The sequence below is a fragment of the Orcinus orca genome, chromosome 9, assembly GCF_937001465.1.
Source record: "Orcinus orca chromosome 9, mOrcOrc1.1, whole genome shotgun sequence".
Classification (NCBI taxonomy): Eukaryota; Metazoa; Chordata; class Mammalia; order Artiodactyla; family Delphinidae; genus Orcinus; species Orcinus orca.
Genome location: NC_064567.1, coordinates 95,380,867 through 95,407,121, shown reverse-complemented (window position 1 = coordinate 95,407,121; position 26,255 = coordinate 95,380,867). Strand labels below are relative to the sequence as shown.

The following is a 26,255-nucleotide window of genomic DNA, read 5'->3' as shown; positions in this document are numbered from 1 at the left end:
AAGCAATGCAATAATGAGACATAAATTAAATTTTGAGTCTGAAGAACATTTAGCTTCAGTAAGAGGAAACAGCAAGAGCAGTTCTTTCAAAGAAATAATCAACATTAATGGTATAAAACCTGAGGTCCTCCCAGTCTATCCTACATGGCAGTATGTTCACTTGTACTTGGTTTTTTTATTTAAAAATATGAATTAAATGGGTTTTAAGAAATAAGCAGCTTAGAGAAAGGCTGTGACTTTTGATCAAAACAAAAGGAAGGGTGAAGGGCTTCTTAACAAACGGAATGCACTTGTCAGTGCATTGACAAGGCATCTAACATTGCAGATTCTACTACATATGTAAAAATATAACATTGGAAAGGTATTTTAATTTAAAGTTGACATTGCCTGCTAGATCTCATTAAGGTAGAGCTTTAAAGCTCCTCACACAGGGGGCCCTGGTTTTAGACCAAATCCAAAATGAAGCAGTCACCTTTTACACACGTTTGTTCTGTTACATTTAATCTCAGCAACTTGAATCCAATACCTCATTCAAAAGAAAAACATTATATAGGTGTATAAGCCATATTAAGTTTTACCAAAAAAAACTTTGCTCTCCTATAAACAGCCCTGAAAGACATGGTGTTTCTATTTGGTTCTCAGATGATATCTTTTGTAGTAAAATTCTCATTAAAGTAATATATGACTCTAACAGAAAAAAGTCACCTTATTATATTAGAGAATATCATATTGATTTGTCAAAATTTTGTAATTTGGTAAAGATATAATCTTACTTGGATTTGCACTTCCAGAAATGATACAGAAAGCTGTATTATGGACTAATTATATTCACTTTGTACAAAATTGGAAAATGAGTGAAGAAAATAAAGCCATAAATTTTGAATGAGCAGAGAAGATATTTGCATCTTTAGGTATTCCACATTTGCCTAACATAAAAATTGCCATGTGATAAAGTCATGTTTCTCTAATAGCTAACTTATGATTATTTGAATGAAAAATGGTTAATTGTAACTTTTTTTCAATTGTGTTAACTGGTACATCTTTTTAATACCAAGAACTGTACATTATTTGACTAATTTCCTATTTAGAACAGCAGCATAAATCCTATGTTAATGCTTCAAATATGGTACCACAGCAAATGTGGGAGATTGATGAAAATGAATCACTATGTGAAATGATGCTAGAACTTTACTTTATGGGAAGTACTTATTTCGGCTGTCACAAGGCCAAATCCAAACTCAAAAACAATCCAATAAATGCTTTTTGTTTCCTATTTCAGTGCTGGTTATTATCACCCCCTAGACAGTGTTTCTGTTCTCTGGGATCACCGCATGTGGAGTGTTTGCTAAAAGGCAATTAGAGCCTTCCTCTTCCTGCTAGGATAGAGTAATTGTAGCAGACTAATGCTTCTGCTGCCAACTAGATAAGCTTTTTTTAAAAACAAAATATTTAAAGCACTGCAGAATAATGGAAGCAACAAGGACCACAAATTCTAGACGACGGAGTACTGGTGAGACGAGCTGATTACCTGCAGTTCCTTTGTCCTGGTGGCAGGGAAACCAGCAGAGCTTCTGTGGCCCTCTGGGGCCAGAGTGAATGATCAGAGACCTCAAGTACCCAGCTGGTTTCCCCTCAGACATTTGCTGAATCCTGCATCATGAAAACATCTGAAAAGTGAGCCGAAATCTTCTGTCTCTTGGTACTGAGGAGACCTGGCAGGGAGAGTCAGGGAAGGGTCCCAGGTGAAAACCCTCGGCTCTCCATGAAAGACCTGGAGAGGGATCTCTAGGAAGAGGGCGAGCTAAAGGGAGACTGAGGCTTACCAAGACTGGACTGCACTCCACTAAGCTCATCCTCTTATTGGGTCAAGGCCACCAGCACCCCAACAAGCTCACTGAGGGAAGAGCAAAATCTTCTGAGGGAAGATGCCATCGCCAAAGTATCTACAATATTCCACACCCAGTTTACGGCAACTGAAAATTACCAAGTATGATAAGAGACAGAAGCAAATGACCAAAAGCAAGAAAGAAAATGGAACTAGGATCCTGATATTGAAGTCATTAGACAAAGACCTCAATGAAACTATGATTTATACATGCAGAAAATGAAGTGCAGACGTTGCCAGAAAATTAGAACCAACAGAAAAGAATCAAATGGGGATTTAATTATTGAAGAACCAAAGAGTTGAAATTAAGAGCTCCATACGTGGGGTTAGCCGCAGATCAGATACAGCAGAAAGAGGGTTAGTAAAGTGGAGCATAGGTTGATTGAAAATATCCAGATTGAAGAAAGAGAGAGAAAAGAGGATGGAAAGGACAGAGGAGAGAATAAGGGACACAGTGGAATGAGTGGGGCAAAGACAACTTTTGAGGAGACAGTAACTTATTTTCAAGCCTGGATAATAACAAGAATCACTTGTAAGCATGTCGTAGTTAAACTCCTGAAATCCAAAGGCTAAGGGAAAAGTCTTAAAAGCATCAGAGCAAAAAACAAACAAACAAACAAAAAACAAAAAAACAAACCTACATTATCTTCAAAGGAAAGACAAAAACACTAAACTAAACTTGATTTTTCAGAAGACAGAGAAATGACATTCCTAAGTGCTGAAGAAAAGAACAGCTAACCGAGAATTCTCTGTATCTCGTGAAATCACTGCTCAAAAGTGAAAGTGAAACAGTGATGTTTTCAGACAAAGAAAAACTGAGAGGATTTATCACCAGTCATCTTGCACTAAAAGAAATACTAAAAGGGAACTCTTTCTGTTAGGAGGAAAATGATCCCAGAGAGAAGGAAGGAGGCAAACAGAACAGGCTGACATGTGAATTAGGCTCTGCTTCTTGATTTGGGTGCTGTGTACATGGATGTGTTCACTTTCTGAAAATCCCTAAACTCTGCATTTAAATTTATGCCCCTTTCTATGTGTGTTTTGTGCTTCACTTAAGATTTTACCAAAACAAAGCAAAACCAAACAAACAAACTGCTAAGGGGAAAACTTACGGCCTTACATGCATACACAGAGAAGAAGAATAGCCCCAAACCAATGAGCTAAGAATCCACCTCAAGAAGTTAGAAAAAGGACAACAAATTAGACCCAAGGAAAGTAGAAGGAAGGAAATAATAAAAAATAAAAGTAAGAGCAGAAAGTAATTACACAGAAAACATATATAGAAGATCAAGAAAACCAAATGTTGGTTCATTGAAAAGACTAATAAAATTTAAAATCCCTGCACAGTGAAGCGTAGAGGATTAATGTGTATGTGAAATGAAACAGGAGTATTGCACAGCTGCTGGCACTCTTAGCAGTCCTCCTTCCTGGATGGAGTGGGCTGAGCTGTCTCGGAGCTGCCCTGGGGCATTCAGGCTGAGGTAGGGGTTCCCAACAGATCCTCCAAGGCCAAATACAGACCGCAAAGTCAAGTGCCTTCTCTGTCATATATTTTTGTCCCAAATCCTGGCTTACTGGGGTGGGTCTCTGCATTTCAGTCCAAGTGGAGGGGAGGGTCGTGGCTGGTCAGACGGTGGAGGACTGAGTTGCCTGGAACTGAGATAGGACACAAACCAGAAGGCTGTAGACTGACAGACTACCATACTGAAGAGCTCCAGAGGTAGAAAGTATGGGTCCTAGCATGAAGGCAGAGGGCCATACCGAGACCCTTCCCCATATCCTGTGCTGATTACATATGTCTTGAGTCAGCTCTTGACTTGCTAGAGGGTGTTCCAGAGGTGTTTCTGGGAAGTACATACTCTTGTTAGGTATTAGCCAACCTCTTCCAGATTAGGTGACAAGAAGTGTGAGGATATACTGGGGGATCAGTCTGATGTATGAAGAGTAGGGTTTTTGAGAGTGTGGGGTGGAGGGGGGATGCAATCTCAGCATGACTTTTAAATGAACCCTTTATAGTCAGGGAGAGGATTTTGAATATCACCTTTTAAAACTGGATGGAGGTGAGAGCCACAAATGAATGGCAGGTGGCTATTTTAGAAGATGTAACAGATGAACAGGTTTCATGATATTGGAGCATGAGATACCACACAATTTCACAGTAAAGAAGGGTAGAGCTCAAATTCATGGCTGGTCTGGAGGCTGGGAGGGTTACAGTAACCCTTTGGGCTAACCAGGTATATCCTTGGCCACACACAGATCTTAGGAATGGTAGTACGAGGCAGGGTATACTTTCTGATGTGTGGTCACCAGACATTCCTGTGACCTTATTAACAGGGCTGATGTGTTACTAACTCCAAGGGCACCATTCACACAGAAGTCTACGGAAATGGCTCTCCTGGAGTTATGTAGCAGGCAACCATGCTTTAATCTCGTGAATGGGCTGCATGACAAGGTGAAATCCTCAAGGGTAGGCTTCCTTGGCAAGAAGTACAGGAGTCCATCCTAGTGGGGAAAAAACTGCTCTTACCTGGATTCCCCCTTTCCTCTCAGGGTGCCTCTCTTTTCTCCCTGCCCAGTTTTCCCTTGGAATCTAGGAGACATCGTTAAAGTTTCTCACAATTTGATGCTCAGTTGGGACTAACTTGGTCAGCTGCAGATGGGGCTGAATGACCATAGTTTTCTATGGGGAGAATTTTGCAGCCTGGGAACACTCAAACCTGTAGTTCTGGGCCCCGAGAGCACCCACCCACCCACCATTTTGGCTTCCTGGTACATAGAACTTGGTAACTCAAAGTACATATAAAAATGCTAGGCCATCTGGCATGCTGCATACTGGATTGGCTGCTGCTTTTCTCAGTTGCAGTTGATTCTATAAAAAATTAATAAACAGAAACCTACATTCAATAGAGTTAGGAAACCAGAAAGGGGAGCTGTCTCGCCCTGTGGTGATAGCAGAGCCCAACAGGAAGAAGAAAACCTCCTCTTCTTTCCTGGCAAGGACTCAGCCAATGAAAAGCCATGGACTCTTTGTTTACTACAGCTTTTCCGACTTCCTTGTCCTCTCTATAAAAGTGTTCTCCTGCCCTTGCTGTAGGGGGACGTGCAAGTGGCTCACCGTGGTTGCAGACCCTGAACTGTGGTTGCAATTCTCTGCTGATCCTGAAAAAATGATCTTTGCTGGAGAAATATCTGGCAGTGTATTTGTTTCAGGTCAACAATTCTGACCTGGGATACAGTAACTGGATGCTGGGTCCCTCTAAGGGATCCCTGACACCAAAAAAGCAGCCTGAAAAAGGAACACTGCACTCCATTGGTGTGGGTTTCATGAAAAAAAAAATATTTGCAGGTTTGGAGTTTACTGGAATTGTTGCCTCTTGGGAAAAAAACATGTCTGAGTGGAGGCACTAATCTTGAATATTTGGCTGATTTGTGGAGGTCAACCGGGAAGGGTCTGCAGACATGAGATGCTTTGACTGGGCAGGTTAGTGTCAGGGCTGTTAGAGAAGAAAGGGATGAAGGAGGCACAGATGCCATCCTGTAAAACCTGGGAACTATCAACGCAGGTTAACGGTGCTGCCTTTGTTCAGCTGGCAGGGGCTCCCTTTTTGTCTAGAATGTATAGGCCACTCAGCTGAACTGGAAATTTCAGCATCTTTTTCTGGGTAGGCTTAGCGATGTGTCTATACCAGATGACCAAGAACCGTCCTGGAGGAAAGTGTGTGGAGGTGGAAGAGGTGATAGAAGACCCTCTGCACACCAAATTCAGGCTCTTGCTTGTATGGTACTGACTCTACCACTTACTCGCTTCTAGCCTTCCTCTGGGTACAAGAACGAGGCTTTATGAAATTATTCCCATCATGCACTCAGTTTAGCTTGGTGCCCACTGACAGCTTGGAGCGTCCTATAAGCTTCGTATCATCCTCCCGTGTTTCGTACGAGGGCTCTCAGGACACCTTTCCTGATCCCTTTGCTGAGTTCCATGTTCCTGCCTGTTGTCCAGCTTCAGCCGGTGTCAGCAGCACGCTCTTCCTGCTACTCTTCGCTTGGCCTCCGGGGACCTGCCGACAGAGGGCGCTGCAGGGGTTGCGCAGCCGGAAACCCCACCGGAGGTCCAGCCGAGAGCTGAGCTGGAGCCGAAAGATGGAGACGGAAGGAAGTCTTGCCCATCTCCATCCCGGAGAGCGGGCTGGGTCTTCTTTCAAGAGTCCAACCCTTGTAAGCATTTGCTTTGTACTGTTGTAAGGTCACTGTGGTCACTTTATCTGTGTCAAGTACCCAGGACTTCCATTTAACTGGTCTTGATGTTTCTTAACATTGAGTTTGCCTGTATTTTTCATTGGGAACTGCCGATGATTAGGCTAGTGAAAAGGATGAAGTCTAATCGTAGGCTATTTTAACTATTACTTCTTTTCCATGTTCCCATACTCTTTTTACTGTTTCCCTTCTATTATTATTTTTTGTTTAAGTTTGACATAATCCACTCTTCCCCCTCTGAAAAATATTTCATATTCCTTCTATTCTTTGACTACTTATCTTTTCCTTTGTTAAAGGCTCAGCCAGGCCTTAAAGGTTTAGTTTTCACTAGAAATTTGTGTTCTCTGTTACAGAAAACTCACACTGTAAAATAAATCTCTTTTTTTTCAAGGGTAACTATTCATGGAGAGAGAAAGAGACTAACAGGTTTTAAATATAAGGAATAGGAGTCCCATGAAAAGGCTTTAAGTCTATGGGCTCAAATTTATAGATTTTGTATAAAAGTAGGAGTGTTTCCTATATGTCATTCTCTGGTGGAAGGTGCAGTATTTATAACTCTTATTTTTTCCCAAGGAGATGGAAGCATAAGACACAATTCCCCACTTATTAGACGAGTTCTCTGGTTTGGATTTCAGCTCATTGGCCTTGAGCAACCTGGGAGAAACTGGCATTCATTCTGGTGAAGGTTAAAAACAATCAGCTCCTTTTTCCTTTCTGCGTTTTGTCTGCCCTCTTCCCTCCAGTAACAGCTGGCAATAGCAATGTGGGCATAAATACGGACCAGGTGCTGCAGACTCCGGTTTTGCTTGGAAAGAGGGAAACATGGCTTAGATTAGCAGCTGCTGCAATGGATGAGGCATTGCTTGCATCTTCTAGATTTTGTGGGTGTTGGTGGGTTTTGCAGTATTCTTGGGTTCCATATCAACTCTGGAATTTGGGGCAAGTGAGATACATGAGAATTTGTGAGGAGTTTTTACTTTTTCCATATTATTTGGATTCTGAACTCTTTCCTGGCTGTCCAAGGCTGGTGTGGACAGTATAGCTGTCATCATTTGAAAATGGCCTTGGAGTTGACTAGAGACCTATCTTGGCTAATGTCAGAGACTCCTGGGGGTGACCTCTGAACTGGCTCCAGGTACGTAGTGTCCGGGAAGGTACACACGGTGTGCAGGCAGGACCACCCTGACCTCTGTGGCTCTCTGTCTTCACCAAGAACTCTGCAGCTGTGCGTGACCAAAGACTTGGCTGAAAGGCTCAGGGGGTCAAAAGAGAAGAATGAGGTGGAAAACCGGAAAATTCTCCCTTCCCACTGCTCTTCTGGCATCGACTTCCTGGGCCTGAATCAAGGGAGGAGGTGCTACAGTGTTTGGTGAGATTTCCAGTGTGGACTGGGCTGTGTTCACTAGAGAGCAGAGTCCTCTGCTTTAAAAGGTGGTACCTCTCTGCCACCTCCATACTCCAAGAAGCTGGGTGGGTTAGTTGACTCTGTTCTCTTTGTGGTACCCTCTTGCTGTGGGTCTGACCAGAGACATCGTGGCTTCTGCCCTCCATCTGTGTTTCTCTGTCTCTTTGTCCTGATGGCTCAGGGGCCATCGGTGGGAAAGATAAGACATGACGGTTGTAGCCCTTGAGCACAAGTCTCCTGCTTCCTGCACAGGTGTTTTGAGCACTAGCTTCATTCATTCATTCATTAACTGAATAAATACTTACTAAGCCCCTCTAAGGGGAGATGCTACCAGCAACAACAAAACTCTTTAAAAGTGTTATTTTTGCTGAAATTATGGATGCTGTTTGATATTTTCCTCAAAGTTTCTAGAGGGAATAAGTAATACTTTTAAAAATGTGTACACAAATTGGATGTATACACATATAACAAATACATTGAAATGAAGGACATTCTGGATTTGTGTGGGAGGAAGTGACTGAAACCTTGGATAGCCTCTGTCTTCTAGTTTGACTTTCTCACAGCTCTTTATGGTGGGAACTATGGAGCTCCCCATTCAGAATCATCTGGAGGGGAGGAAGGCCATGTTCACCATCTTGACTTTCCTTCCTCTAGTTAAGGATTTGCTAGCCCAGTGACAAATGGGTTCCCACTTTGATGCCCAGATAATTGCCTTGCCAATCACTCCGGGAGGAAAGCCCCCAGCACTGACTCCAACTTCAGAATTCTATCGAATGTATTACCTGGTATCCAGCCCTCCATGGGATCAGAACTCTGTACCGAATCTCCACCTTAGTGGTGGGGACCCTTCTGGCCAACTTTAGTCTTATCAGGACATCATGGTGGCTAAAGAGCAGGCTTAGAGGTCAGACTGCCTGGGTTCAAGTCCTGACCCCACCATTTGTTTGTGACTTGTGAATCTTAGACCAGTTGCATTTATCTTCCTGGACCTCAGATTCCTTATCAAAAAAGGGAAAAAAAAAACCCTGCCACCTAGGGTTTTCATGAAGATTAAATGGGGCAAGATGTATGAGGCACTCAGCATGGTACCTGGCACATTGGGAGAGCTCAGAGACAGTTAGTTGCTGCTATTACTATTATTATTCCTCTATTCAGGACAGCAGCCTTACCCCAAATGATAGCCCAGGGGTGGGATCTTGTGAGACATGCACAGATTCCCCAGGGACAAGCACAGGCCACCCTCCTGGGATGGCTGCAGCCACCTCATTCCCATCTGCTGTGTCTAATTGGACATATGGCAATGAGCTTGCTATGCCCTTCAGATACCTGGCTGTAGGTCCAGACACGGCATCTTAGTTAGGTCAGTTTCTCTTGTCTGCCCCACATACTCTCCTGCCAATTTGGCCTCTGTCGGCCTTGGCCTGCCACAGGCCTTTATGAGAGAGCTATTGTCCCCGTTTCATGGAGATTAAAATGGGCACAATACTCCCTCCTTATCTTGCTGAAGCCCTCTCTGGAGGCAGAGATATGGAGGGCCTCTGCAGCCCTGGTTGTTTCTAACTCCATGTGTCTGCAATTTATAGTAGAAGAGATTCATTCTGTGTATTGAGTGGCTTTGAGGGGGATGGAGAGAAACCGTTCTGTAGAGTTCTAATTTGACTCCACCACGTCTGTATAAGTGATAATCACTCCTGAGTTCTTCCTGTGTCGTCTTCTTTCCCTTCCAATTAGGAAGAGGGGCACCATAGAGTGGTCAGCATAACACATTTTTTTCCTTCCCTCTCTTCTGTCCCCATCCTGCCCCACCCACACTTCTGACTGGAAGTCCATAGTGGGTCAAGGGCTTCCAGGAAAGCTTGGACTCCTTAACTGTTCTCTGCATCCTGTTCCTTCCAACTCCTCATGGACCTCAGTTCATTAAACGTCCCTTCTGTGTCCCGCATCTCCAGCATGCCCATAGACCCTTCCCTTGGGCTAATGAGCACAAGCAGATAAGCCTGGTTTAAATTCCAGCTCCACCACCTGCCACAAAGACTACCATGTCTCTGAGACTGTTTTCTCCTCAAATGCAATGGTGATGGCACCCAACTCATGGTGCTCTTATCAGCGTAAAATAAAAGGCTGTATTCAGACTATACTACAAAGCTACAGTAGTCAAAACATATGGTATTGGCACAAAAACAGACACATAGATCAATGGAACAGGATAGAAAGCCCAGAAATAAACCCACGTCAATTAATGGACAACAAAGGAGGCAAGCATATACAATGGAGAAAAGGCAGCTAATAAGTGGTGCTGGGAAAACTGGACAGCTACATGTGAAAGAATAAAATTAGAACATTCTCTAACACCATATATGAAAATAAACTCAAAATGTATTAAAGACCTAAATGTAAGACTGCATACTGTAAAACCTAGAGGAAAACATAGGCAGAACACTCTGACATAAATCACAGCAGTATTTTTTGGATCCATCTCCTAAAGTAGTGGAAACAAAAGCAAAAATAAACAAATGGGACCTAATTAAACTTAATTAGGTTTGCATGGCAAAGGAAACCATTGATAAAACAAAAAGACAACCAACTGAATGGGGGAAAATATTTGCAAATGATATGACTGAAAAGGGATTAATATACAACATATATAAACAGCTCATACAACTCAACATCAAAAAACCCCAAACAATCTGATTAAAAAACAGGCAGAAGAATGGAATAGACAGTTTTCCAAAGAAGAAATGCAGATGGCCAACAGGCACATGAAAATATGCTCAACATTGCTAATCATCAGGGAAATACAAATCAAAACCACAGTGAGATATCACTTCACACCTGTCAGAATGGCTATCATCAAAAAGTCTACAAATAACAAATGTTGGCAAGGATGTAGAGAAAAGGGAACCCTTGTACACTGTTGGTGGGAATGTAAAATGGTGCAGCCACTGTGGAAAACAGTATGAAGGTTTCTCAAAAAACTAAAAATAGAACTACCATAAGACCCAGAAATTCCACTCCTAGGTATATATCTGAAAAAGATAAAGATACTAATTCAAAACATACATGCACCCCAATGTTCTTAGCAGCATTACTTACAATAGCCAAGACATGGAAACAACCTAAGTGTCCATCAACAGATGAATGGATAAAGAAGCTGTGGTATACATATATATACATGCACAATAGACTATTACTCAGCCATAAAAAAGAATAAAATTTTGCCATTTGCAGCAACATGGATGGACTTGGAGGGCATTATGCTAAGTGAAGTAAGTCAGACAGAGAAAGATAAATACCGTATTATATCACTTATATGTGGAATCTAAAAAACACAACAAACTAGTGAATATAACAAAAAAAGCAGACTCACAGATATAAAGAAGAAACTAGTGGTTACCAGTGGCGGGGGCAATATAGGGGTGGGGTGTGGGAAGTACAAACTATAGGGTATAAGATAGGTTCAAGGATGTATTGTATAACGGGGAATATAGCCAATGTTTTGTAATAACTGCAAATGGAAAGTAACCTTCAAAACTTGTATAAAAATTAAAAACAATTTTTAAAAGGATGTAAGATCCTTGCCAAGAAGTGGACACAAGGATGTCCTAAATAAAGGAGAGCACTTACTTGTAGGCTCATTTCATTCAGTCCTTACACGTGTTCAAGCTCATCTCCATTCTGTTTCTCATGCTGCCCCCTCAGAGTCACTCTCACAGCCACCCGTCCTGGAGGATGCTTCACACACTTTGCCTCTTCTCTATAGACACAGATTTACTGGGGGGCCCTCACCATTCCTGTGTGAGAGGTTTCCTGGGACTAGGGACTTTCATGGCCCAGACCAGGATCAACCTGAACTGGCCATTCTAACTCTTCAGCCTGCAGTCTTCCTCATCAGCTCCTTAAATTATTTTTTTTGGCAAACATCACCACAAGCCCCATGTTCCAACCCTCCGCCATGCATTCTAGACCACATGTCCCTTGAGTCCTCTGATGGCACTCACCATGTCCTGTCGACGACGCTCCCTTTGATAGCTTCCCCGCCTTTGACTTCCATGGCCCTGTTCATCTGGATCCCTGATGCTACAGTTACTACTGCTGCGTAACAATCAAACCCAAAACGTAACAGCTCTGTACTATCATCTCTCGAAGTTCTGTGGGGTGACTGGGCTCAGCTGGGCAGCTTTCCCTTGCTGTCTTGCATGCTGTTGCCATGGGTAACAGCTGGGCTGGCCTCTGCTGTGCCCTGGGTGGGGATGGCTGGAGCAGCTGTCTCCATGCAAACTTTCACATGGCCACTGTGAAAGCACAGCTGTCTCAGGGCTCCAAGAGCGAGTGTTCTAAGAGATAGGAAGTGGGAGTTACCAGTCTCTGAAAGCCTGGCCTGGAAGCTGCACAGCCTCACTTCAGCATGGAAACCAGGGCAGGGTCACAGAGCCCTCCCAGGCCCAAGGGGAGGGGACATGGACCGGGCCTCTTGATGAGAGGAATGCCAAGGAACTTGCGGCCATACTTAACCCTCCACACTCAATGATCTCTCTTCCTCAACCTCTATCCCTTCCTCCTCCTTCTCCTTCTCTTCCTTTTTCTCAGCACTCCACCCTCAACTCTCACATCTGCATGCCTTCATGCCTTTGCAAGTGCTGTTCCTTGCCTAGAATGATCTCTCTACCTCTTGGCCCCCAATGCCGGTCCTTCCTTCCCACTGGCCAAGTCTACCTACTGGCTCCTCTTATCCATGGGTGGTGATCAACTCTGGGCCCCAAAGCCAGGTTTTGTGGTCCCCTTCACTGACACAGGACAAAAAGAAGGAGGTGCTTGTCCCCGCTCCTGCAATGTGAGCGCCTCAGCGGGCAGGGACCAAGCCTTCACCTCTAGATCAGAGTCCCTGGAGACCAGCACAGTCCCCAGCAGGCCTCCAGCACTGTAGGCTTCAGAGAGGCAGGTGAGGCTGTATGTTCTCTTAATGAAATGGAAACTCAAGGTAAATGTAGAAAAGTCTCAGTTTGGGTTATTAGGCCTTTGACCCTTTATCTGTGTTGATTTAGAGGTTTCATCTCATTGGAAGAATCTGACACACACCAAACTAGAAGGTAGCTCTATCTATATTGCTGCAAATATGAACTGAATGATTTGGTTGTATCTTTCTAGCTGTTTTCTGTAACAATGCTTAGTCACTCTTTAATGGTCTGATATTTAATCTATGGACTAAAGATGCATTTTGATGCCCCAGATGTAATGGACTATTTGACCTAGTAAGAGATGGTTGCACACAACATTTGGGCTCTTCACCTTGGGTGAACTGAGGATGAGCCTGCTACGTGTGTCCCCTCATTCCTATGTCCTGTCTTCCCACCTGGACCCCTGCCCTCCCACTGCCACACTCCCATTGTCTCACTGGTCCCTTTCAGTCAGAACCACTGCACCTTTATGTTGGCCTCTGGAAGCCCAGACGTTATTACTGTATGAATATTTCCAACCATTTCACTCTGGTCTGCTCAAGTGTGAATGATTGTGAATTTGGTGGCTTGGGTTCCTTCTTCTACCATTCCAGGAGGCTTCTCTCTAGCAAGATTACTTCATTTAGGCTTTTAAAGCAAAATGTGCTGGAAATAAGGAAGGAAGAAAACCAGCATGCGGTGAGGAAGGTTTATGGAGAAGTTTAGCGGGAGGAACACCAGGGGAGTTGTGTGGCAAAAGGACACAGGTGAAAGAGGAAATGCATTTTAGGAGTGCTGCTGTGAACTGTAGACTCTTTTCTCCAGATTTAAGAAAGGCAAGTAAGAACAGAAGCAATACTGAAATTACTTTATGTTTGTGTAGAGTGCAATTTTGACCATGGTTTCTCTTTAGGGTAGTGTGAACCTGGATAAGCGATGGGGGTAGTCATGGCTTCCAGGGAATTATATAGTAAAATTAAGATGGCATAATAATAAAATAGCCATTATCATGCAAATATTTACGGAGGCGCACTTGTTCCTAAAGGAATGCCTTTGTGAAGTGGTATGATTGTCATAAGATTACGATACACTTTTACAATTTAGTCTCTCCAAGTAGACTTTCACAGAGCCTATGACTCAAACGTTTATTGCGGTACAAAAGGAGACATAGCTCCTCGGGAAGAACAAAACAGTGATTGAAAATGGAGCCCACAGTGCAGTTCTTAGCCATACCAGTTCTAAAACCAGAGCAGTCCTGGTGGAAATATGTCTAGATTTAAATAAAAAGCTATACCAACGTGTCACCTGAACCATCTGGGTTGCTGACGTGACGGGATCCCTGCGGCTGCTCTGGGCAGATCTGGGTGGCCTTCTGGCCCCAGCACAGCTTGTCCTGGCTCTGCCGCATTGCCGCAGAGGAGAAAGCACCAGCCAGAAGGGCTAACCAGGGGAGTCAGCTAGTTCTCCTGGAGCCCTGCTTTTCCTTCAGGGTCCATCGGTCTCCAACTTTGGCTGCAAAGGCTTTCCCCACGGGAAACTCCCAGAATAAGCTATTCAGTTCACAGCTGTCACCAAGACACCACCATGTCCATTCCCAGAGGAGAAATGTGCTGCAATCCCTAATTCAAAGCCTTCTCATTATGCCGCACACCTGGCTGTACCAGACACGTGCCTGGCCCTTCACGTGTGCTTTCTCAGTCTTCATGGGGTCACCGGTGGGGATTGTATATTAACTTCCTTTTATAGATGAAGGAACAGAGCCTTAGAGTCCAAGGGCCACACCGGGTAGACACTGAGTCCACAGGCCTCTCACTGGGAAGCCACCTGCTGAAGGGTGGGGAAAGGAGGCAAACTCTGCCCCCTGACCTGTGTACATTTCACCTTGCCACTCTCAAGGGGTGTTGTTAAAAACTTTGTTAATCAACTATACTCTAATATAAAATAAAAATTTAAAAAAAAACCTTACAGCACGACTAGGTGCTTAGATTTGCTGTTATGTGTAATCAGGGGCCACTGTGTTTTTTTAATTTGGGAGGACGTGATGGAAAAGGATTGGGAAATGATGTACTGAGAAGGGGTTTGAGGTTCGCTCTTCTGACAAATGCAGGGAGTGATGAAACCAGAGCAGGTAGCAGTCAGGGTGTGAATCTGGAAGCGAGGGCAGAGATGGGGAAGGGGCTGAACGTGAGGGTCTGAGCTGCGGGCGATGCATGACCAGTGGTTCGGAGTGGGCAGGAAGCCACGGCAAAACAGAGCAGTCGAAATGACTGCAGATTTCTGGTTTATGCCTGGACAGCTGTGAGAAGGCTGTGATCATGACCGTGATTACATGACTTGACACAAGGGTGGGTAGAGAAAGGAGGTCCGTTTGGGAGAAACTCTCTTGGCCGTAATCAGCTGTCCTTCCAGACCCACTACTCTATTGTTCCTGCTAGCAATGGGGAGTGACAATGAACAGGGAGCTACACGTAACAGGTCTGGGCCAGAGATCAAAATAAAGATACCTTCCAGGCAGAATCAATACCTCTCTGCAAGGCAAGCCCTGATTCTAAAGGACTTCTTTCTTCTTTAACTTTTATCGGAGTACAGTTGATTTACAGTGTTGTGTTAGTTTCAGGCGTACAGCAAAATGAATCAGTTATACATATACATATATCCACTCTTTTTTAGATTCTTTTCCCATATAGGCCATTACAGAGTATTGAGTAGAGTTCCCTGTGCTATACAGTAGGTCCTTATTAGTTATCTATTTCATAGGTAGTAGTGTGTAGATGTCAGTCCCAATGTCCCAATTTATCCCTCCCCCCACCCACTTACCCCCTGGTAACCATAAGTTTGTTTGGGGAGCACATAGTCAACAAAGACTGTGGTAGCTCCTGAAGGCTTCAGACTGGCCCGCTGAGCCCAACTGCACACATTAGAATATAACATTTGAGTTACTATAACAATAAAACATCGTAAGATTTTGTCAGGATAGGTAAAGCTAAAATTTCACGAGTTCTTTCTTTGGTCAGTGTTAAAATTTGCATCTTTACAGCTCTCATATTACAGCAATTATTACTATAGTCAAATAGCCAAGTGCCCTCTAGGGCGAAATTATGCAGGGACCATAGGAAACGAGTCAGGAGTTATTTTCTTCTGTATTTTATCATGTTTGTAACTCCTTGGAGGATACAGAAAGTATTTGTTTTGAATGTTTCTAATTTGGGGGTACTTTCAAAATCTGATTTAATCAGACCTTTAAAATATCATATAAATCAATAGCAATTACCTAATTCTAAATTGAATCATAACTCTGAAAGAAATATGCTATTAGAACAGATCCCAGACAATCAGTGATATACCTCTACTTTCATAAAAGGAAGTAATAAAAGGTAAACATAAAGAGAAAAATGGAAAAACCAAAACAAAACCTCATTTATTATTTTAACTCCCACTTGGAATGACCTCCTGTTGTACTTCAAGATTTAATGTTCAAAGTTTATAAAGTTATTTTTATTTTAAGAACGTCTAATTTACCAATTAGATTAATGTGTTTATTGCTACCTAGAGACCGTGAAGAGCTTATTTGTGATTCGTAACAAAACTTCTCTAACCTTCTGGATAATGGCCTGAATTCTGCATTTTTATACTATAGCAAGAGGATCTCTGATGCTTTGATTTGCATACACTTTGATAGTTACATTAGAGCATTCTGCACATCCAGTCTCTTCCTGTTCCTTAATTTGGCACTTGTTCTATCAAACAGGTTTGAAAATGCAAATTATTTCACATTAAAAATATAAATTTTTATAGCATATTATATACAGTTTTAATGCATTCAGACTCCTATAATTCATTATTGTTTTAATTTATCTGATTTTTTTGTGTGCCCTGAGTCCACAGCCCAATCATTTGCAAACTCAATTAAGCTTTGTCTCAATGAATTTTTACTTTTTGACAAATCGTTACATTTGTACAGAAATACATTCTTAGTATATTATTCATTCATTTGATACATTTGCAAAATGGAAATTCATCCATTTTCTGAAAGCACTGAGGTATCGCTAGTCTAAGAGGTATATTGTGGAGTGGGATCGTCTCCAGTTTGCACTTGAAAACATGTCAGTTTTCTAAAGTGCTGAATTTTTAGTTTAGTTTTTTTTTTTTTTTTTTGCGGTACGTGGGCCTCTCACTGTCGTGGCCTCTCCCGTTGCGGAGCGCAGGCTCCGGACGCGCAGGCTCAGCGGCCATGGCTCACGGGCCCAGCTGCTCCGCGGCATATGGGATCTTCCCGGACCGGGGCACGGACCCGCGTCCCCTGCATCTGCAGGCGGACTCTCAACCACCGCGCCGCCAGGGAATCCCCTTTTAGTTATTTTGAATATGACTTGGCAAACTATCTGTTTATTCTAGGACGTTGGAACTTCACCAACTTTGAATACACTTTCACTCAATTATGACAACATTTTATGTATTTTACAGAGCTGATTTTACATTATAATACCTGTCTAATGATATTTAAAGTGTGTCTTCATACTGCTCATGAAGACAATTATGTTAAATGGTTTGTTATTTGAGCTGAATGTACAGGAAATGCTCTAAATGTCCCAGAAATCTTGGAGAACTGCCTTGAAAGGAATGGTACTAGTGCTAGATTAATTTACACACAATGCCCGCTTTTTCACACTGGCTCATGCAGAATGAAGACAGAATCATGAGGTTTCATCTTATCCTTAATATTTATATCCTTGACTCTAAAAAGATAAAAAAACACCTTCAAGGTGTGTTTATGCCTGCACCATTTTGAGCTGATACTGTATTATGACCCTGAATTATGTCTATTTCTCATTTAGTTAAAACCCAAAAGAACAAAATGGGTATGTAGTAAGGAAGGACTCTTCCACTGAACTTCCAGTGTAGACTGGGGCATACAGTCAACAATTATATCTAATATTCATTGCTACTGCAAGTTTTCACCTCTTTTGTTCTTACTGGCATTTGGGAAGTCATATTAGGTACCACTAGCTGGAGCCCATCTCTTTATCCCCACATCAAGCCTGGCCATGTTCTTTATGATAAATGATGCCGTTTGTGGGATAGTGGAAGATGCTCTCTCTCAAAGAGAGCAGAAAACTTTAGAAAATATAAAATAAGATACATGATGATGAGTTTATACATCCAGAAATGTCAGTAGATCAGGAATGAAGAAAACAGATTGGTGGTAGTAATGTATCGTTCCCATCCCGAGGAATTCCCCAACACACTGGGGAACAAGAAGCCTTGAAGAACTGGGTTAAGCAAAGCCCAAACTGAACAGCAGGATACAGAAGGGGCAACCTTCACAAAGTTGGAAAGCGCCTGGAGGAGCCAGAGAGAGAAAGTTAAGGGCCACGGGCTGGTGTGGGTGGCTGCCACCCAACTGCTCTACAGCTCACTACTCACTGTCTTTTAAGCACCTGATTCAATCCACATCTTTCACATATGGCACATTTCTAAGTGAGGCAATGCAGCACAAGAGCAAAGCAGTTGAATTCCGCTTCATCCCGAGCAACAGGAATGGGAAAGGTACTCACGCTCCACAAAGTAAGAGCTGGCGTCAATCTTCCAGATGATCTGGCCCCGATGAGAACCAGTGACTCCACGGTTCTTATAATCCAGAAAGTTTTCCGACAAGACCTCATCTATATTCCCAGGAAAGAAAGAAAGCAGAGTAGAGAAACACATCAGCTAACAGCAGATTTAGAAAAAAATAATAAAAGAGCAAAGATATTAATGCCACCTCCAGCTCAACAGAAGAAAAAGCACCTGGAATCATAGAATCAGGGAATTCTAATTTTAGAATTTTAATGCAGGAATCTCTTCCCCTCTCCTCAACGCTCCTGGCAAGTGATCATCTAGCTGGTTCTTGAACACCTCCAGAGACAGAAAATATTGCTGCTACAGCAGTTCATTTCACTTTTTCTTCTTTATTTTCCTGTGCCGTGCAGCATGCGGGATCTTAGTTCCCCAACCAGGGATCGAACCCAAGCCCCCTGCAGTGGAAGCTCAAGAGTCTTAACTGCTGGACCGCCAGGCAGTTCCCTCATTTCACTTTTGAATAACTCTTACACGTGGGGAATCTCAGTGTGAAAATCTCCCTCCTAAAGCTTTCATTAACTGGTCCCTATTTGGGTGTGAGAATGAGGCATAAAGAAAACATCCAATTGTACTTTCTATCTGGGGCCCTGTTCGCATGGGCTCTGTCCTATATGATCTCTTCTCCAGTGTGGACACCCATCAACATCCAACACTTGGGGACCATCCATGAATTTATCCATCCATCCTTCATGCAGCCATGTCTGTTCATTCAACAGACACTTATCGAGATCCAACCATCTGCCAGGCTGGGAAGGTGCAGGGGCCACGGTGTTGGGCAAAACCTTTCTGAACTAAAACCACAAACAACTGAGGACACAGACTTTAAACACTAAGTAAAGAAATAAGTGCATTATTACAACTTGTAAGAGGGGAGAGGAAGGAAAAGAATGGACTGCTCTGACAAGAAGCTACAAGTAGGAAGGCCAACAGGGGGTCAGGGGAGAGCTGAGGGATGAGAAGGCGCTGCCAGGGTGGGGATGGAGGGTGGGTGTGTGAAGGGTGGAGCAAGGCCCCCATGGGGTGTCCAAGGCCCAAGGGGGGCAAGGCCTACCCTGTGCGAGCACTGAGAGGAGCTGCGGGGGGCGGGGACTGTGCTCCTCCCATCTCCTGCCCTTCCTCTGCTTGTTACATTGCAACCCATCAACATCCTTCTTCAAGCTGGTGCCCAGAGAACAAGGCAGCATCCTTAGAGAGGACAGATCTGTGAAGACCAAGCCGACTGCCTCCCCCTTGGTTCCAGACCTCATGTTCTCAGTGCAGGCGAAGACAGGGATATGAATTTTACCTTAATCTTCAATGGGGCCCTTGCAGTTCCCACTTCACCCAGAAAGGAACCATCTGAGCTAAATGGATCTGAAGCTGTGAGACAACCATGTTTCGAGAGTCCAAATCCACTGCGCTGGTTGGGGGGACAGCCAGAACTCAGGAGCTCCCGAGGGGAGGCCCAGAGCCCCAGCTCTGCAGAGAGGGGCTAGGTCATGGTTGCCCTCTTTGCAGCTGAGATATTCTGAGGTTCACTTCCTGCAGCTGGATGGATTTGGAAAACAGAGGAGGAGGTGAAAGAGGGCAGAGCTTATAGCGAAAGGACCCAGCTCCAAGGACCTTTGCGCCATTTACCAATACTGTCATTTCTACAGCTGCAGGCCCTCATCTGCGAGATGGGGGGTGGTAATAACTGGGACCTCATGGGGGTGGGGGGCATGGATTACGTGAGATGACTGGTAAGCGTGCTTGTGACCTGCTAAGTCGATTGCACATTTTTGGCTGCCTCTTCTTTGGCCGAGATGATCAGGCAGACTAACACCGTCTCTGCCTCATTAACAGCAGGAACTGTTTGTATCCCTTGGAAAATCACTTGTTTGCAAAATTCGTCTGTCTTTATAATCACAGTGTGTGCTCACAGCCCTGTTTGGGCTGCTAAGATGATTGCATAATACGTCTTTTACAGTAATTGCCTCATTTCTGCAAAAAAAGGCATAATGTTTTCCTAGCTCCCTAGGTCTTCAGTACCCAGATAGAAATTTGCCTCATTATGGCAATTCTCCAAGGAGAGGTATTTTCCTGAATTTATCCACTCTGATCACCAGAATATTCACTTTAATAGTCATGATCAGGTATCCATATAGAGTAACACCTAGAAAGGGGGTGTTCATTCATGCACTAGGTAAATGTGTATTGAGTATTTATACTCCACTCTAGCTAGTATGCTAAACCCTGGGGATATACTGCTGAACAAGACAGGGCCTATGTTCTCAGGAAGTTCTGAATAGATTTGAGGATTTATTCAATAAAACAGGCAATTTCCTTAGAAGATAGTGGGTATAAGAATGGGTTAAATATCAAGGAACCACAAGGGCACAAATGAAAAAAGGATGGGCGTGAGTAAGTGGGAGGAATCAGAAAAAAATCCAAAGAGAATGGCAAAGTAACACACATTTTAAAGACAACAAGATACATTTCGCTGTACAGGTTTAAACACGTTTTCAGAGACTGCCAGTTGGTCCTAATGAGTATCCCATTCCCTTATTATAACAGTAACACTTCATAACAAATATCATGCAAGAAAATAGAAGAGTCGGTATTCTTGCCTGGACCATCTGTGCTGAGAAGTCAGCTCCCTCCCCCAAGGCATGTATTGCCAATTGTTAGAAGTTACTAATCTTTGCTTGGGAATCCAAGTGTATTGTCAGGGTCAGATGCAGGAAAACAGAATCAGACCAGATATTTTATGCACTAAGGGATTTTATGTAGAGAATTAGGTGCTAGACAAATGGACGCTAGGCACAGCCTCAGCAACTGCCTCTCCACCCACAAAGAGAGTGACCAGCTAGTGGCAAGCTGAGTAGGCTCCTGCCACTACCACCGGGCTGCCTGTTCACAGCCAGGAAGCGAGTGAGGGGACGCTGGGACGCCGTGATAGAAAAGCTTAATTTCTCAGAGCCATGCTTGTGGCAACCACAGGCTAGACATCAGGAGGAACCACCCAGCTCACTTCCGCCTTCCCAAACTTGCACAGGTGCGTCTAAATGAAGGGACCAAATTTGCATCTGGAACATGGCTGCACAGGAGACTGAGAGACGTAATTTTCAGGGACCAGAGTCTACACTAGAGGAAGGCACTGGAGAAGAGAAGAGAACTGGGATGGATGATGGGGACCAAGCCTTGCCCTCCATCACACTGAGGAATGGCAGCCCCCTGGCTCCCTACTACGAGGTTCCCTTTTCTGCATCCTTTGTCATGGTACAAATTTTTGTAGGAGCAATGTTTGTGTGGTTACAGGGATATCTACAGCCACCTTGAGAGAAGTAGTTAGGGTACCATTACTAGCTATGGGATCTTAGGCATTATACTTAATCCCTTTGTGTCTTTGCTTCCTCACCACAAAATGGGGATAATATTAATCCCAACCTCAAAGTCTGTTGTGAGCAATATATGAACTAATACAGGTAATGGTCTCAGAATAGTGTTAGGCATCTAATAAGCAGCTATTTATATTTATAGTATGGGCTATAAATACGGCCCTCTGTGGCAAAGCTCCATGATACTGTGCAAAACCACTAGTAACCTGAAACATTAGCTTAGGCCAGTACTATTTAAATTCTTCGCATTACTCATTCTGTACAGAACATATAGAGATGTATTAAGTTTCTCAAAAAAAGACTGCATTTGCTGGATGATACTTTTTTCTTCCAGTATGAAGAATCCTACCTCCTGCTCCACAGTTTACAATAGAGAAAAGATCTTTGCAAAATTTTGAGTCACAAAGTTCTAGTGAAGCTTACAGAAACAAGCACATCTAAGAAACCAGGAGTATTTATCTTGCTTTGTCTTCAAAATGAAAACTAGAGCTGTGCTTGCTACACTTTAATCTATAATAGAAGAGTATACAACAAAGACTATTGCTGTTGAGAACAGAATGGGCAAGTGAGCACAGAAGCAATTAAAGGAAGAGTTGATCCACTACCTAAGCCCAACAGAAAAAATACAACATTGCTTCCATTTCGCAGAGGAACTCGTGCCTTCTGATAACCAATCTCAGAAGAATCTCCAAGGATTCTCCCACTATCTCTAGACTATGGATTTACCAAATAGCAGGCCAGGAGGTCTGGGGAGAATCTACTTGCCTTTCAAAGGCAAGTACAAAGCCAAGGATGTAGAATCTCTGTTCTCTTGTACTAGGAAGGGAATCTAAGGATAAATGGCAGGGGAGGTCCTAAATATCAGTGCCACTCTGTTTTCTGTTGCTTTTCCCTCAGATTGTTTATTTGAACACAAGTATTCTCACTGGTTGTGCCATAATTAGGAAGCACAGCTTCAGCTCTTCTATATTCTAATAGAGAGACTGATGTACAAGAAAAACTTCAGTTCTTCAAGAATTGATGTCCATAAGGAAGCATTCTGGGAGTTTCTGTGTGAAGGTGTCTAGCCAGAGAGAAAAGTTTAGCTTTCATCCTAAATCATTACATTTTAAGGCTCAGCATATTAAATGCTTCTTAAGGGCAAGGGTTGGGTTTCTGTACTTACTCTATAACTTCCCATAACTCCTAATGTGTGGTTTTCCACAGTGGAACACCTGACAGGCAAATATTGGGAAATAAGAAAGTGTTTCTTGCTCATGAAAGTATAGGAAATGCTGGGTTACACCAAGTAAAGTGTGCTGCTTACCCCAAGCTTCTCAAATCTTTAATATATATTGTGAGTCTCTAAAGTGGGGCAATGTAGGCAGATTTTTCCAACCTTATTTAACCATAGAACTATTTCCCATTGGAGTGATAACTGAAATCCACTGAAACTAATGTGTAGGATATGAGTGCTATTCATGTGGCTATTATATTCATGCCTTCATCCATCATTGCATTATCCTACTATAGTGTATGAGTTTTGGTGAAAAATGGATTAGGAAGCCAGAGATCTGATTGAGAAACACTTCTAGAAAAAAAGTTCAAAAATATACAAGAAAGACTAAGGGATATTGAGGATAAAAGGAAAAGTGTCCATATCTGGAAAATCAAAGTCCTGGAAGACCAAAGGAATATGAAACTACACTGGATGAACTACTAGTCTGTTGGAAAAAGAGATATTGATGAGATTAAAAAAATAAATGGGGGTGAATACGGTGGTCTAGACAGGGCTTCTCAACCTTGGCACTGTTGCTACATTGGGCTGGATAACTCTGTTATCTTTGTTGTGGTGGAGCTGTCCTGTGCATTATAGGCTGTTTGGTGGCATCTCTGGCTTCGACCTTGCAGATGCCAGAAACACCTCCTACAATGTGACATCCAAAAATGTCTTCAGATATTACCAAATGTCCACTGGGAGGCAAAATTACCCTTGATTGAGACCCACTGGACTATGATTAAAAGCAGTCCATAAGAACAATAAAAAATGTATAACTTTGAAATCAACAGATCTAATGGAAAGCAGAAAAGAAGAATCAAAGAAACAAAAAGAAAACACAGTAAATAATCTAAAGAAAGATGGCAAAAATAAGTCCTAATAGAACAGTAAGTATAATAAATATAAATGTGCTATTCTAGCCAATTAAAAGTCAGAGACACCCAGATCAGAATAAAAAAGCACACACAAAGAGCTACTCTTAAAAAAAGATAAAGGTTGAAAATAAAGAAAACACAGATCAAGTAAATATGAAGCAGAAGAAAACAGAGAGACTAGCAGCCTTAAATAGTTAAAAAAAAAAATTCAAGGCAAAGAATAGCACAAGGGGCACTGGCAGATCTGTAATAATAACTTGTAAGAAACTGTAGAGGAAAAAGATGTAAATATCATGAACATTCATGCACTTAGTAATCAGCATCAAATCTGCAAAGTATAAAACTTACAGAAGCAAAGGTAGAAATAGATGAACCAATTAAAACAAAATTTTTGGCTAGTGATTTTGAGACACTCTATTCAAAAAATGGAAGAGACAGAAAATTAGAATATACAATTTATGTGATTGAACTGAAATACACACACACACGAGAGAGAGGGAGAGAGAGAGAGGATCCTTGCTTTGTGAGTTACCCTATGAACTGAAACTTGTACATATCCGAATTGTGTCCTGTTTTGCATGGTTCTATGGGAACTGTTACCACTGTATATTTATATAACATAAAAATATTTATATATAAATATTATATACATGTATATTAAACCTTTGTATATATTGATATCTATGTATAAGATATCTATATCTCTCTCTATATAAGATATTCTCTATCTCTAGATAGGTGACAGATAGGTAGATAGGTAGAGTGAACCTTATTCACAACAAAAATACACTTTATGATCATACATGGAATATTTATAAACATTGAACAGGGATAGGTCACAGAAGTCTCAAAAAATTAAAAAAATAATCAGTTTGATACAGACCATAATCTCTAACCTCACACAGATAAGGCAACCAAAAGGTATGGAAGAGAATATATGTCCTCAGGCATAAGTCTATGGAGATCCTTCAAAGATGCCATTTTAGGAAATTTTAAATCTTAATTTTGCTCTGAGTTATCATCTCTTGATTTGTTGAAATTTAAATGCATGAATGTACTCTAGCTTCATTATGATTTAAATTACTGAGCAAATTCTAGCATGGTATAGATATAGCATGGTATAGCATGGTATAATAATGATATGATTTATTAAAATGCTAAATTTATCAGACGGCTAGTTTTGCGAATTATGAGCATATTATGCCCACTTTACCTATTCAATTATATTTTCATAATTTTAATTGCATACTTACTTCATGTTTCAGCAGTTTTAATAAGGGCTCCTTCCAACAGAGTCAAAGGAATGGCTATTAAAAAAAATGATCATCCTAAAGAGGGTTTTAAGATATTAAAATCTTTAAAATACTGGAACGTAAAATGAAGAGGTGAAAAATACTTGAATAGATCTGCTCTAATTAATTTAGCATTCTTATGGTTAGAGGTCTTAATTGTATTCTTCAAGTTATGTATCCTAACCCAGTTATACAATACTGTTCCCTCAGTGTGCTGAATCTTTAACACTAAGTGTAGGACTCACAAATAATTAGCTTTTACTTGTCAAAGTCAAGTAGGCATTACTGAATGAATAATTGCAAAACTATTTCCTAGGAATACTGATGACTAGCGAATCTGCCACTAAGTACTTGTTTTTGACCAAATCACAAGCTTCTGCCTGTTTACTGACAATTAAGATCTCTTTCCAGGTCCCTGTGGGTTTGGTAAGAAGCTTTTGTCTATAACATACAACTGAAACAACTGAGCACACATCTAAGGGCCATGGTTAGGCTGAATGAAGCCTGGGAATTAGGGTAATTTGCCATAATGCATCCAGAGACTAGAGCTACCTGACAAGTTAAATCAAGACGCATTTATTGATCAACAGGCAGTAAACGCACAGTATCTCATCAATTCCATTCAATGATCCTGAGCAAGTTATTTCTCTATTTTGAAGATAAGGAGGCTGACGTTCTGATGACTACCTGGTTGAGGCCACACATCCAGCCAGTGGCAGAGTATGATTCTAAGCCAGGTCAAGCTGTCACTGAAACCCCAGGATCTTTCCCCTTTCTGTGTCACTAGGGGAGAGAAAACTTCATCATGCTCCTCCAGTTCAGGAACCACTCCATAAATGAGGGTAACCAAATGCAATCTCGCTGTGAAAGTAATGGTAATACTTTTATTGTCCCATTGCTGGGTTCCTGGCTGAAGACAGCACTGGTGACTCGGTGACAGTGTCAGTGAGCAGGGCCACACATCCCCTTCCAAATCCAGATACCTCACTCACTATGGCTGGAGAAAAGTCACGTTTGTCCGGAGAGCTCTGGAGGGCAGAGCTGAAAGCATCACAAACCTGGCCTCATGGGGACATTTAGGTTGCCCACTGATGTGGAATGGCCCATATGTGATATTGCACCCAAATGTGCCAAGATGTCCTCATGGTCATTGTGGGGTCTGCCGCCAGGGTAGGCAGCTGTGGTGTGGCATTGGGAACCACTGACTTGGCATTTCCTCAATTGTAAAATGACAGATTAAATGAAATCACAGAGCTCTATGATTTGCTCTTTAGCAAGGCACGGCAAATCTGGAAGGTGAGTTACTAAGGACCCACCAATGATGAACTTAAGATTCACGGAGCATTTTGGATTTGGAAGTTGCTTTTGAAATGC

The 26,255-nt window shown here is 42.4% G+C and overlaps 1 protein-coding gene across 1 annotated transcript in view; it reads right to left on the bottom strand.

Annotated features, from left to right (window-relative positions):
- HECW1 (HECT, C2 and WW domain containing E3 ubiquitin protein ligase 1) overlaps positions 1-26,255 on the bottom strand; it is a 325,634-nt gene that overhangs the window by 230,132 nt on the left and 69,247 nt on the right. Inside the window, exon 3 of the mRNA XM_049714658.1 lies at positions 18,034-18,141. Within this exon, the coding sequence (XP_049570615.1) occupies positions 18,034-18,141 (108 nt within the window). The remainder of the gene's footprint in view (positions 1-18,033; positions 18,142-26,255) is intronic.